Source organism: Lolium rigidum, chromosome 1 (genome assembly GCF_022539505.1).
Source record: "Lolium rigidum isolate FL_2022 chromosome 1, APGP_CSIRO_Lrig_0.1, whole genome shotgun sequence".
NCBI lineage: Eukaryota > Viridiplantae > Streptophyta > Magnoliopsida > Poales > Poaceae > Lolium > Lolium rigidum.
In genome coordinates this window covers 75,585,875-75,601,419 of record NC_061508.1, presented here as the reverse complement: position 1 = coordinate 75,601,419, position 15,545 = coordinate 75,585,875, and the positions used below count along the sequence as shown (strand labels likewise).

Here is a 15,545-nt window from a genome sequence, read left to right as displayed (position 1 = left end):
TTACCGGCACAAATGCACTTTCATCACCACCACATGTGTTGTGTGTACCTATACCTGGCCATGTTTTGGGCCGGGCCGGACCTCGAGCCGGGCTGAGGAAAGCCCGATGCTGGAAAATAAGGCCCAAGCCGGGCCTGTGGAGGGCGGCAGTGCCGGCCCTGGAGCTTCCAGCTCCTCTTCCTCCTTCTCTTCCATGCTTCCGTCACGTCGTCCTTCCCTCCTCGATCTTCTGTGCTGCCCTCTCTTCTCTCCATCTGGGACGATGTATCCTTACCATTGACACGAGACGGATTATCAAGTAGTATACCATCCTCGAGGGTAAGCAGCGGAGTCACAAAGAGGATTGAGTTCACCTTTAGTTGACGCGTTGGCAATGCCGCACATGATACGGTGAAGGCCGAAGGTCGGGCTGCATCATCTCCCCCCACTTGAAAAAGAGTCGTCCTCGATGACAAATCTTCACGAATGTATAGAGGAGGTAGATGACATGAACGCTTGAATGTCCAATTCACTTGTCAAGAGCCCCATCAATAGCACAAGAAAAGCCAAGCAACACTCAAAGGGTAGCCAATGTTCCACGGGTTTATCAAGAGAGCGCAAGTAGAAGGAGGTCGCCTTAGTAAGATGCCGGTGTGCTCTCATCGAGAGATCTTGTGCAGTCGAAGTGGTGGGTTCGATCTTCTCGTTGAAGCACTTGTGGAGGTAGCTCTCTAGAGCTCGTTTTGTCAACTCATGCTCCATAGAGGTTGACGTTGTCATTCTTGCACCTACACACACAATAGCCATATCAAATAACGTGTGTGCATGGTATATGAACACATCATCCATCATGATGCGCTATTTCTTTTGCACATCATCATTAGCGTTAAGCAAAGCATCATAATAGCTATGGTGAATATGCGGAGTAAATATGAGAACATGCTCAACATGGATATATGCAAAGTCTCCAAAGTTTGAGAGAGTTATGGGGGCAATCTCATTCACAAGCATATTAACATAATTGCAAACCAAGCATTGGAAAAAGCAATTGTTTATCATTTTGGTTGCATTAATGGGAGAATAGTGCAAGCATGTAGCACAAAACATGTTCAAGTTTTTATCATATCATGGCATGGTCAAAGTGTCACAAGCAACTAATTCCACATGATCAACAATAGTGGTATCACAAGTATCACAAGGGAAAGTGAAAGAAGCATATGACATAGCAATAGGATCATCCAACGCATGCATGCACTCACAAATCATCATGTCCACTAGTGGGATCATGGCATCATCAACACCTATGTTGTTACCTTTGTAGTCTCGCTCATGTGAGGTAGGTGTTGTGGAAGTGGTAGGCTCCATGTGGCCTCCATGTTCATCTTCAAGCAAGCATGGTGTGATATCATCGTCTTCATGCACCATGTACATCTTCTCCATGATCGGTGTCTCGTCATCCATGGAACCTAATGAGACACAAGAGAACACACTAGAGGAAGAGGGTAAGTTGTTAGAATGTGAATTGGCCTCCATGAACCTATCAGCTACCTCTCCCATCTCACTTGGTGTATCACTCATGTCCTCAAAGTGGTGGCTCTCAATCTCACATATAGTGGATTCACTCATCTCACATATGGTGGAGTCCCTCATCTCCATGGAAATGGCGTCGTCGATGTCCGAGCAACCTAGCAAAGAGGAAGTCAACACAAGAGGAGTAGAGGTTAACTTGTTAGAAAGCAAAACATCCTCACTCAACTCATCTGGTGTGTCACTCTTGATCTCAAGGTGTTTGAAATAGGTTTTGCACTCGGCTTTGTCTTAGGGGGTCTGATACGTCTCAAACGTATCTATAATTTCTTATGTTCCATGCTACTTTTATGATGATACTCACATGTTTTATACACACTTTATGTCATATTTATGCATTTTCCGGCACTAACCTATTGACGAGATGCCGAAGAGCCGATTCTGTCGTATTCTGCTGTTTTTGGTTTCAGAAATCCTACAAAGGAAATATTCTCGGAATTTGACGAAATCAACGCCCAGGGTCTTATTTTTCCACGAAGCTTCCAGAAGACCGAGGGAGATACGAAGTGGGGCCACGGGGCGCCGACCCCATAGGCCGGCGCGGCCAGAGGGGGGCCCGCGCCGCCCTATGGTGTGGGGCCCCCGTGCCTCTTCCGACCCTGCCCTTCCGCCTACTTAAAGCCTTCGTCGCGAAAACCCCAGTACCGAGAGCCACGATACGGAAAATCTTCCAGAGACGCCGTCGCCGCCAATCCCATCTCGGGGGATTCAGGAGATCGCCTCCGGCACCCTGCCGGAGAGGGAATCATCTCCCGGAGGTCTCTTCATCACCATGATCGCCTCCGGATCGATGTGTGAGTAGTTCACCCCTGGACTATGGGTCCATAGCAGTAGCTAGATGGTTGTCTTCTCCTCATTGTGCTATCATGTTATATCTTGTGAGCTGCCTATCATGATCAAGATCATCTATTTGTAATGCTATATGTTGTGTTTGTTGGGATCCGATGAATATTGAATACTATGTCAAGTTGATTATCAATCTATCATATATGTTGTTTATGTTCTTGCATGCTCTCCGTTGCTAGTAGAGGCTCCGGCCAAGTTGATACTTGTGACTCCAAGAGGGAGTATTTATGCTCGATAGTGGGTTCATGCCTCCATTAAATCTGGGACAGTGACAGAAAGTTCTAAGGTTGTGGATGTGTTGTTGCCACTAGGGATAAAACATCGATGCTTTGTCTAAGGATATTTGTGTTGATTACATTACGCACCATACTTAATGCAATTGTCTGTTGTTTGCAACTTAATACCGGAAGGGGTTCGGATGATAACCTCGAAGGTGGACTTTTTAGGCATAGATGCATGCTGGATAGCGGTCTATGTACTTTGTCGTAATGCCCTGATTAAATCTCATAGTAGTCATCGTGATATATGTATGTGCATTGTTATGCCTTCTCTATTTGTCAATTGCCCAACTGTAATTCGTTCACCCAACATACTATTTCTTATCGGAGAGTGTCAAGACCCGGATTTTTAAGTCCAGATGCCTATTATGTCATTCATCGCAATCCCAGGATAATGTTGTTGCGAGGCATAATAGTCGAATATCACAGTCATTATTTATTACAAGCCATAATGTCTTACAATCCTGAATCACCTGATTCTTCTTACACAAATAGTTGATCTTTCAATCAACATACATACACAAGTTCATACATAGCGGAAGCGTAATAGTAATGGACTCTCTAGTCCACATGCCAACATTTGACGTTAGAAACCCCTAGTCGTCGTAGGCATCCTGCTGATCATCCTCGTGATAGTTCTGTTCATCATCGTACTCTGGCCATTTGAATAGCCAGGGACAAAGCCGTAAGTACTTCAAGTACTTGCAAACTAATACTAATGTAAAATGCCAACTAAAGGTACTAAGCTCTAGTTTAACTTGCTTAAGCCAAATTTTAGTTCACCAGCTTGGATCATGTGCTAACTAACTTAAGTGGGAAGATTAGTGTCATTCCCACAACATTGGTATAATTTCAAACGAGTCACCAAGTCACCATTCACATTTACTAAAGTTTTCAAAATTCTGACATAGGAAACTGTATGGCCCTTCCAACCGTCCGTAACCGTGGACACGGCTATTCGAATAGATTTACACTCTGCAGAGGTTGCACACTTGTGCCACAACATTTGATTTCATCCGTCGGAATAACTCCGAGTCACCGTAACACAGTACGCGGATCATCAACCATAACCTTTCACTTACACATCCTAGTATGAGCACCTCTCCCCATGAGCTTGGCCTCCCAGTGAAAACCAACTGTTAACCTGGGAACTGCACAGGGCTTGGCCGTACAATTTCACCTCAATTCACATCATTTCTCAACAACGGAGGCAGCCTCGGCATAACCCCTATGATGTGTGTTCAGAGGGAACCCATACTAAGATCTATAAACTTCCAGTTAAGCCCTACCCATAATCAGGTATTGTGGGGGTACTCAAAAATTGGAAAGGTATCGCATTCAAACCAATATCAGTTTTTCATCAAAAATCACCATCTGCTCTTGTTCATAACAACCTCAAATCATTCAATGGAATGCTTCATCATTCCAAGGTTTCAAATTCAACCATTCACATGTTCCCATCTAAAGTAGTCAAGTTTTAGTATTTTAGCACTAGCACTAATCATGAGGGGTGCTACTTTGCTTTGCTATCTTTACTCATCTAGTAATCTTGTTCTCTAGACCAATTTTATTCCATCCTTTGAAAACACAACGAGTACAACTTGTATAAGATAGGCTTGTATGAAGAAAGGTAAGAATCATGGTGCCTTGCTCAAGGAGAGCTTTGCACTTTGCAAGAGTATTATCTTGCCTTGGTAGTTCTCTAGGTTTTCCCCTTCTTCTTCTGGGTAGAATCCTTCTTCCTCTTGGTAATCTCCGGTGCTAGCGTCTAAATTGGAATACAAGGTATAATCACTAAACAAGCTCAAAAGCTATACTAAACACCTCATTACTTCACACAAACTATACTAAGCACACACATAAAATAAATAGGTGCATTGGTTGGGTGACTTGAGGAAAATAATTTCCCCTTATTCATATGTGACAAGTAAATTTCATATGGTTCTTGAGGAATAATTTCCTCTCATTGAAATCTTCTTAAGATTTAATTTCTCAAACAATAATACATGAACTTATGTTGACCTAAGTCAACCATTCATTATCATCATTTGAGAAAATGATTTAAATGATATAACCGAGTGGAAAATGATGCCGTTTTCTTTTGAATGCCCCGTCCCGAGATAACTGAAATATGGTAGTATGCACTTAGTATATTCTAGATATGGATTGATGGAATACAAAAGGAGTGAAACCACTAGCTATAAAGTAGTAAAGCACAATCAAATTAATCGATTCTCACCACAACATATAACTTCTCCACGCAAGGAAAGAATGTGACGAAGTTAATGAGGTCATCAACACTGGGAGGTGACATGCGCAAAACCAAAACTTTGACGGTTCGCATCACACTCATCAAGCTGGCAGCAGCAGTTCTCTGAATTAAGCAAGACATGTGAGTAATTAGCAAACAAGTTCACAAGGCATGTGAGTGGATACCACACGAGATTGTAAATATGATGAGATGTGTCTCTTGATAGAGAGGAAAACAAAAGCTCTTGGTTACCTGAAGAAATGCTGCTTGGAGCTTGGCTGTGGTGAAACCTCGTGGCAGAGAACCCAAGAACTCCAGTTTGGGTGCCCAAACGACGCAAATCGATAGGCAGTACTCTGCTCCATCTAGGAAGAACTTTTCTAGGTTCGGGGCATCCTCAACAATCACCTGTTCCAACACTTCTTCTGGCTCATGTCCAAAACCAGAGGAGACACCTAGGCTCCTTAGGGTGGAGGAGCTGATCCGAACGCCAGAGACGCCATCCAGCTCACTAAGCACCAAGCTCTCCAGCACATGGCATCCGGCAAGAACGCCGTGGAGGTCGGCCTCCGAGATGATGACACCTTTAAACGTGAGCTGCTTGAGGTGGGGGAACTGTACATCGCCGCCGGCCACGCAGGGGAAGCGGATCCTGTGGCAGGCGCACTTGACGCTGAGGATGCGGAGGGTGGGCGCGAACCGGAGGACGGACGGCGGCAGCGTGTAATGCGCTCGCCACAAGTCCTCATCCTCGCTGTTTGCCGTGCGGTTGTGCCGCAGATGGAACTCGGGGAGGCCGTTGAGGGCTGGCGACTGGAGCCAGCGGTTCAGCAGTGCGGGGACAATGTCGCACTTGTAGCCGTACCAGGTGAGGGAGAGCCGGCGGCAAGGCCCCTGGTGGTCGGCGAGGATGCGGGGGACGAGGCTGGATGGGGTTGGGGCTGGCTCGTCCTCGCGGCGGAGCTCGACGTCGAGGTTGAGCGGGGCGGAGCGGAAGAGGTGGCGCCACCGGGTGGACACGGACTGGGTGCGGGCGCCGTCCTTGGTGGGGAGCAGCGAGACGATGCTGCGGAGAGCGTCGACGGGCAGGTTGCTGATCCGATCGGGCCCTCCTCCGAATTCGCTCGCCGGTGGTGTGAGTGTGACGCCGGCATCCAGCTCGGCGTTGTGCCATTTCCGCACTTTGACTCTAGGGGTGGCCATCGCCGCAACCTCCAGCGCGCGGGCATAGGGGGTTTGACTTTCGAGTTTGATCGTGGCTATGACTATGAGGGCGAGGAGAAGAAGCCTGCATCGCAGCACACTATCGCGTCCAATGGCCGAAATTGCCGGGAGGCCTGGATGTGCATGCATGGCCTTCGCTGGCAATCGCAACTCGCAAGCCTGGAAAATGCAGGACAGGCCGTAGGTTGGGATGCCTTTTCCATGTAACTAGTAGACTAAGAGCATCTTCAGTCGCATCCCCAAAGCGTCCTTCAAACCGCGTCGGATTGAGCGTTTGGTGGACTTGTTTCGCGTGCCGCGTTTGGGGGACGTCGCTCCCCAGTCGCATTCCCCAAACAAAATTTCGGAAATTTTAAACTTAAGCGAGATTCGATTAGATTCATCCAAACTTGCCATATATTACTTAGATTCAAACGAAATTTGACTAAATTTAAACTAAACCTAATCTAGAAGTACTTGCGGCGGCCGGAGGCGTCGTAGTACCGGTGGAAGTTGTACATGTCGTCGGTGATGACCTCCTGCTTGACGCGCTCGTCGGGCTCGTCGACGGGCTCGTCCTTCACCAGGCCGCTTGACCCTACCTCGCCGTCGTCGGTGAGGTCCACGAGCGGCTTGCTGGAGTCGCGGATGGACATGGCGATCGCCGTCAAGACGTCGCCCCTCCAGGCGTCCTTGTCGTTGAGCGACGCCAAGAACGCCGCTCGCAGCCCTGGGCAGGCCTCGGGGTCGTCGCTGCTGGCGATGAGCCGCTGCTGCCGCTCGTACTCCACCAGCCCGCTGCCTGCGCCGCTTCCTCTGGTTCCTCCTTCACCTCCGGCTTCGGGATGAGGAGGGCGGCGCCACGACTCTCTTGCTGCCGCCGGCTGCCGCTGCCGCCACGCCTCGTGTTGATGGGCGTCGCCGGCTCCTCCTTCACCACGCGTTTGGGGACGGTGCCGAGCGGTACGATGAGGACGACACCGATCGGGGCCGGTCCTGAGGAAGAAGAGTTCGAGGAGGACGAGTACGTGGTCCTCCTCGGCTGCCATTGTGGTGGTCCTCCTCGAGGAGACGGTGGCGGTGACGGCGGCGTCTCCAAACTTGGAGCGCCGTTGCGGATGCCGCGGATGACGCTGTCGAGGGTGCGCCTCGGAACGCCCCAGAACAGGGCGCGGTCGTCCCTGTTCCAGCTGTTGGGCCCGCCGATGAGGCCGGTGGTGTTGTGCATCTCGATGTCGTACTTGGCCTTGAAGTACGTGGCCCACCAGTCGTCGTTGTCCTTAGCCGCCCATGTCGGATCCGCCCGCTCCTCGGTGGTGAGTTGAGCCCGCCGGGCCTTGATGCCGTCCCTCCATTGCTCCGTGCCCGGCTTCGGCGGCGGCGGGACGCCAATGCCGTTCACGGCCATCTTCCAGCCGCCGCTGCTTGGCAGGCGCATATCCGTCGGGACATGATATCCCGCGTGGTACAGCGCCCACGCCTCCGGCATGGTTAGGCTGCCGCGGCCGAAGCCATTCGCCGCGGCGATCTTGCGGGAGGACGAGGTCGACATTGTCTAGAGCGGCTAGGAGAAGATCTGGGCGGGGGGGTGGGGGGGGTGACGAGAAGGTTTGGGAGCGGTGAGAGATTGGGACGAACCGCAGGGCGTCTTAATGTACAACGACGGCAGCGGGTGGTTGCACGCAATAACGCCGGCGCGAACGGCCACGCGGCCATGCACGACGAGACGCTTCCCTGCGTCGCCTAGGAAACCAGGGACGCCATTAACGTCGCTTGACCAAATGTAGGCGACGGAGTTTTAGGCTTCCGTGCCGCTGACGCGTCGGGCCCGCGTCGCTTCGCCTCGCTTTTCGTTGTGTCCAGCGTGCCCGGTGCGTCCCCTGTGGGACGGGGACGGGCTCGGGGCGCCGGACACCGTATCGGGGCGCGCCGGACAAAAATCTGCTTTGAGGGACGCGGCTAGAACCGGTTTTTTGTCAGGCGCGCCCCAAATCTGTTTGGGGACGTTTTGGGGACGCGACTGGAGATGCTCTAATATGCTTTGCTACTAGGTATCGGGCCGTAAAGTGGCACGTGATTAATATGTTCTCAGTGGTAGCGCACACCAAACAAGGGCACGCGGCTAATACGTAGGGCCCACGAGAACACAGGACCATAAATTATCAGCAGCAGCGTGCCCTTTCTAGGACACACGGCACGTATATCATGACCAGCTGCGTGCAGGCGTACCGCCACGCTACTAATATGTTGGCCCGGAAGGGAAAAATATATGTGTAATACGCTTTTCTCACGCGTTGCCCTTTTACCTAGCGTTAATTGTTCTCACCTCGATCAGCCGGCCAACCCCCCAAGTGGATAAGGGTGTGGGGGCGCCCTAGGTTACGGTTTGTGGCGCATGGGCCTTGTTTGGCCCAGCCGGCCACCTCCCCCCTCCCACTATATTCAGTGTCAAGGATCCACTTGAGGGTTTTGATACATATCCATAATTGTGTACTGGGGAAGCTACCACCGATGAAGCAGGAAGCTCGTACGGTCCTTGCTGCCTCTTCTTCCCCCTCGTCGGCCCGAGCGTCTCCCCTGGTTTCCCGTCTCCATTGACCTCGTCCATGTCACCCCGGTGAGCGCCGCGCCGACTCCAACCTCCTCCGTTTGTTTTCTGCCGGCACACACAACCGTTTTCCGACCGCCGTCGACGTTCTCTCCCCGCGCGCAGCTGCACGTTTTCAGTTTCGTCAGAGAAACAACACATACAAGGTTCGCCAGCTTGGCGCCGAAGATACTCGGAACGATGATGTTGACATGGAGCAACGGGGCAGTAGTTATGATGACCAAGACGCTACCAAAGTTCTTGACCGTGCTAACGTGATTAGAGGTGCAGATGGACATGGTAAGCAAATGGACGGATACACAGCAAAACCTGATGATGGTGGTGAGTTGGTATCATCCGAGGCAGTAGCCGAGCAGGCGCAGTCGAGGAGCTCTATATTCAAGGTCTGGGATCTAGGTGTATCTTTTTGCGACGCTGACGAGGATGAGATTGAACTCATCAAGGATCTGAAGAGACTCATCAGGGATAATCCCCGCATAGGAAACGAGACAAGGATCATCAGAGAGAGGGAGAGAGAGATGGGCGAACTTCGGGATATCAAACCTGTGTCTGCGCTACCGTTTATCTCACGCGCGCCAACTGATCGATCCATCCATCCATAGGCTGTCTCCCCTCTTTCTTTTTCTCCATCTCCTCCCGCGCGACGCCATGTCCGCTTCCGCCAAATATAACATACGCCCGTGAAAGTCATCGTTCTTTCACCATTTGCGGAAAAAATGCTGGATCACGATGCAAGCAATGGATCGATTCATGAGAATAGAAAGAAAGACAAGAGGCATGCCTACCTGCTAGACGGATCAAGACGAGCCCCCGGCCTGCCCTTTCTTTTTTGTCTTTCCTCCTATCCATCAGACAAACTAGGATTTATTAGGTCATCCGGTGGATCACGAGACGTGCTCGCCGCCGGGCCGGAGAAACGGCGGTCGAGTCGGCGAGGAAAACGACCGCTCGATGAGGACGGAGTGAACCATTAGATCGACCTCTCTCCTCTCCTCTCCTCTCCGAGCAAGAGTCAAAGTCTAAGTCACACACGACGCACGCGTTGGTTACACCCCTAGCCGTATTTATAGACCGAAAGCGAGGCTAAGATTGAGGAGTTTTTGCTCAAATTTCGAAACTAGGCACCATTCTGTTACGTCTCTCCCGCTATACTTTCAACCCACCTAGTTTTCGTGGATCTCTCATCTCCGTTCGTTTCGCTATTTGACGAGAGATGATGAACGGTAGAGATGTGTGAAACCACGGATCGGCCGACATGGAACGTCTTCCTTGTCAAACGTAAAACTGCATGTGGCATGTTTCCTAGGTAGTCAATAAATCCAATTAATTTACCGCCGGACGGCTCGATTCTTATTCTTCCGGATATCCTCAAATCCCTCCGTTGTTGTCCTGTCCCCAATTTACTCCCATCAGGTTGATGGCTCACAGCCCATATCTACACCTTAACTTTTCCGCGGCACCCTTGTAAATCCCAAATTGCAATCCATGGACTATTTCGCCTTTAAAACTACTTCAAACGTCTTGCTTATGTAATTTGTCCAACTCAATGAAGTAAGAATTATGGTGTGTATGGCGGCACCGTGATGCGGATTTTGCCGAACGTGGGACTTGGCCACCGGCAACTACCACACAAACATCCGCCGGCCACAACGTAGCGACCGTTACCTTCTTGGCCCACTGATAGCTAACATAGACTCGGTGCCCCACTGACACTGTAGTTGTGAGACTTGAGATGGATGAGAAAGGCCGATCGATTAATGCGCGCTGCTTGATCGTTCCAATAGAAATTCCTCATGATTAAACAAGCGGTTTTCTCTTTACAAATGTATAAGTAGAGGAGTAGATGTGAAAAAGCTAGATACCAATGGTAAAACTTTCTATTCAGCGACTAGAGACACACCCTTCTTTTCCTAGCTCAAGACGTAAAAGTCTTAGCGCAGGAAGTATGGAGCGATGGAGAGGCGAGAAAAACTTCCTAGTTTGACCCTGCATGCATGCACAAACATAACTCTCTCCCATAACTTCTCCTTAATTATCTCGGGCGTTGCCCTGGCTCCTCGTTTCTAGCTTGGGCTGTTGCCAATCTCTCTCTAGCCACATAGTGGCACGCGGAGTCAAGCCACACGCCCACACCATCCTTGTTATTTCTGTTTTTGCGGATCCACGTTTGCGGTAGTTTGGGGAGATTACCGACCATCCCGCACCCGTGACCGTCCGCGCCTTCTTCTATGACGAAAGATCGAATTTCTTTTTACCTCTATAAAGCATGGGATCGGAGGGAGTATTAACCTAGCTTAGCTAGCTAGATCAATTGTAGTATAAAGCAAATAATGATGATTGGATTGATAGAAAATACTAAGTCAAACATGTGATTCTACTCGATCAGGTGCCTAATCAAAGACAGATTCTTCATGTACGACATGAAACTTTCTGCAATCAAATGATGGGATGGTTATTATAACACATTCTGATCTTGCGAATATGAAATCTTGGATCCACGCATTTTAGCAATGTTGTAGATTTAATAAAGCTGCTAGGCAGATGTTGCCTAGAGATACAGTCAAACTCATACGGCTATCTACCAACATTGTTGTGTTCTTTCTTGTCCTTGCCCTCCCGCCAGACTCCGGCGGCTTGCAGCTGCACTTCACATCCTCGATGTCCTCTTTGTTGGTGTCCAAGTTGGGCGCACGTGTTGACAGACACAGCAGCTACTGGTCTCTTGCTTTCTCAATTTTGGCAGGCTCCTACACATCACATGTGAAGATAATAATAGTGTTCAAAAAACTGTCATGAACTTTGCTTTTTGGGGGCACTGAGATCACGGATGAAAAACGAAAAATTTGTGTGAATTCAGTCATATAGTTAAACTAGACTCACAATTCTTACAAATACTATTACAACTTTAGTGAAGTGTTCTATATCAAGCTACAGGCTGGTGCTTGACCACATGCTTGCTTCTTTCACACATGATAATCAGGTATAGGATGGACATATTAGATATATTTGTATTCTAGTCCCCCCTGATAACGGTAACCATTATATAATAGAAAAACAAATCGCCAACGGTAACACACTATAACACCAAAGAATATGCTAACAAAAAATTTGTTCACAGCCACACAATCAAGATTCATCGATCTCACCATACAATCGACGCAACGAGAGTGGGGAAGCGCGGCAGATTGGGAGATCAGGCCCGTTACCTTGAAGGTGTCGAGCTTGACGAATCCATTACCACACAATTGCCGATTTGAGTGCGAGCATTAAGATAGGTGTCAAACATCACCTGCACACACAAATTTCGGAGCATACGTACGGATCGGGCCACATGTCAATTTCCTTGCTATGGATACCGACCGGGTTAACTAAACTACTACGGGATAAAAAAATCATGGCAAAGTTGAAAGCGAAGGCTACTAGCCGGACCAGGAGTCACCCGTGAGCTGTGATCCGTGATCGAGAATGGCGTCTCAATCAACATGGCACACACCATCATCCTTCCGGAGCCTTTTTGTTGTTAAGAATACAAAGCACATAGAAGTATATATATGTTGTTTCATGGAAACAACACACATATAGGAAATCTAAGCAGTATAGAATTATCCATCACAAGTATATATGCATCAATGGAAGCGAGAGAATAATTGATTAATTAACAAGGGAAACAACTAATGGAGTTTCAGAGCTAGTCATGGACTTGGTGTAAAGGGAAACAACAACATCGTGGGAACTAATTAACCTTGGTGTGAGTAGGTCATAAATCACAAGTACAAGCTTCTGCTATATCATCAACATATATTTTTAGTTAACTAAAGGTATCGTAAACACAAGAAAATTACAAATATTGCTAGAGAGGGTGTATTTTTAGTTTTTTACATAGTTCCTCGCAACAAAATCAAGATTTCAGTTGTCGCTAGGGTGGGTGTACTTTTACCTAGTTCTTACAAACTAAAGCAAGTTCACAAGTGAATATTATCTTAGAAACTTGTAGAACCGCACTATGTCATGTTGGAACCAAGCGATGCTCAAGTGATGCTATTATCAACCACATAAGCTAAAAATCTGAATCCAAATGGTAGGTGCACTGTACTGAAAATAAATGCACAAATATCATGCAAATAGATTGGACGTGGCACAATAACCTTACTCGAATCCATGCCTATGCTGCAACAACCTGCTGATCCAATCAAATTCCTGCTGGGGAGAAATAGTAGAGGTGATGCGGCAATATTTTGAACCACTGAAGCATAAACAACACTCCCGTCTCAAATTTTCAAACGAAATTGATGGAAAAAACAAGGTAAAGCCGCGGGCCGGAGGTGCGGGTGTGGTGTACCTGGATCGCGAAAATGGACCCAAGATCGTATATATTACATATATATAGGAAGTCTACACTACGACGTTGACTTTCCAAGTTGCTTCCCGAGTGTCATGCAAAGTAAGGATGTGCCTCCACAAAGGATCCTTTCTTAGTCTCCTTCATCATATTCTATCTTCTTTACCTCGCTTCTCAAATACCACAATACACACCAAGAAATTAGTGGAGCTACAAACGATTTCCATGTATGGCAACAAAAGGTTAATTAATGGCAGAAATCGATCTTTCAAGATAAGCAGCAATACAGGACCAATAAGGCAAGGTTCATATGTAAAAGGCAGCACATGTATGGTTAAGAAGCCACCGTTACACAACATATATATACACACATCGATAATTCAAATAACCATGTCACCTTTTACGCACGTCGCAACGGTCAACCCAGCAAATAGAATTTATCTTATTAGGCAAAGATCTAAAACAAGGCACTTTGGAGATCTACTACTACACATTAGCAACAACAAGCTCCAGGTGTAAAACTGTCATGCAAAAATAAAACAAATGGGATAGAGAACACAAGTGTATCACTGGGTTTCAATTAGAGTTCCTATTTGCACCTTGATTCAATTTACACGGCAGTGGCATCGTCAGGTGCCCCATTTGGTCTCCTTCTTTGTCAGGATCCTATGTATCACACAAATGAAGATGACCATTCTGCCTTCCATAGGTTGCAGTGCTCATCTCCATTTGACATCAACAAAACCCTTGATAACCCTATGAAAGTTCAAATGATGAGCAACACTCTAAAAACAGCAAGAGCAAGGCAATGCCTTTGCTGCAAGGTTGAATCCAACCCTCATAGCAAAACAGTCTAGGGAAAACAATGGTTATATATAGTCACCAGAAGTTTTGTTTAGCTAGATATATTTCCTCAGTATGGAACAAAAAAAGATTTGGGCGTTGAAGATATCACCACGAGGATAATACTAGAAAAATGAAACAATACTAACACAGTAACGCACTAAGTGTGCCACCTGCGTTTGCATGACCAGCCACTTTTGCCATGATCACAACAACAGAAGCACTCTGTCTAAATGAGTTCCGCTAGGTCTTGTTTCTGCAAAGAAACATAAACATGTGGGTGATGAGTTCCGCCTCGTAAGAAGAAAGATCAAGAACTAATGCTTGTGTAGAGAAGTGGATTTGGATTGGGGGTTTCAACACATCATACCTTCAACCGCTGGAGACAAGGTGGCGGAAAAAACAGGTTGCCGACCGCATCCCTGTGGCCGACAAATCAACACCGTTGGGCATGAGCAGAAAGGCCCAAGCCGATGGCGCTCATCGGAGAGCTCCACTCGCACGGTGAAAGGCGCCGGCAGGGGCACGTTGAGGGGATAGCCTAGAGCTGCTCGCGCCAACGCATTCCGATGTCTAGCACCGCCTCACCGTAACAAGGAGTGCCAAGCATCGGTCGTGAGAAGCATTGTGTTTGTGTGCAATTTGTAGTTTCAATGAAAGCATGCATCGATATCATGTATCGAATGCAAAGCTAGCTAGAAAGTAACGATATAGCAAACGAGTGAAGAACCAAGGAAATTTAGGGAGAAAAGTAGCAATAAAACTTAAATAATAATTAAATTTAAAATACCAATATTTGGCATGGCCTTTACCATTTTTTGGACATTTGGGGCGTCTCCAGCTCCGTTTGGGTTAAATCGGACAAATATCCAACCAAGCAACCTCACCCAAACGGACAAAAATGTCCAGGCCAACGAATTTGAGACCAGTTCAAGTCGACCCGGACAGGTCCGAGCGACCATTCTCGTCCGTCCGTGGTCTCGTGTGGCCCATATGTCAGCCATAGATCCCAACGATGGTCTCTCCTTGCCCCCGCATTCACTGCCATCTCCACAGCTAGGCCGTCCCTGAGCTAGCTCCACTGCCGCACGCCGCCACAACTCCTAACGACTCCATGCTACCGCCGACGGCAAGGCTCCCAGAGGTGTGCTCGAGGCGAAGCTCCTTGCGCCAAGCTTGTTGTGGAATTCCTAGCGGACGCGCGCTGGTGTTGAGTGTAGTAGCCTCCCTCTGGACGTCCTTGCACATGCCTCGATTCTGCTGCACCATGCTCTCCTGCCCTTGATTCAATTTCTCAGCGTGTTTCAAGTTGGCCGGCCTGCATCGATCTACACGGCAACTGCTTGCATCGTGTACTGCTAGCAAATCCATCATCTCTAGTACTACTTGCTCATTGTGCTCGAGGCGAAGCTCCTCGCGGGGAGCTTGTGGTGGAACTACTAGCAGACGCGCGTTGGCGTTGAGCATGGTGGCAGCCTCCCTCTGGATGACCTTGCGCTTGCCTCAATTCAATTGTTGCAGCATGCTCTCCTGCCCTTGATTCAATTCCTCAATGTCTTTCAAGTAGGCCGACCTGCATCGATCTACACGGCAGCTGCTTGCATCGTGTGC

The 15,545-nt window shown here is 48.3% G+C and overlaps 1 protein-coding gene across 1 annotated transcript; it reads right to left on the bottom strand.

The window, feature by feature from the left end:
• Positions 1-4,751: 4,751 nt before the first annotated feature.
• Positions 4,752-6,144, bottom strand: LOC124647535 (F-box/LRR-repeat protein At4g14103-like). The gene is made up of 3 exons (XM_047187461.1): positions 5,194-6,144; positions 4,930-5,064; positions 4,752-4,814 (listed from the first exon to the last, which is right to left on the bottom strand). The coding sequence occupies exons 1-3, from the start codon at positions 6,142-6,144 to the stop codon at positions 4,752-4,754; spliced, it is 1,149 nt and encodes a 382-aa protein (XP_047043417.1).
• Between the last annotated feature and the right edge of the window lie 9,401 nt (positions 6,145-15,545).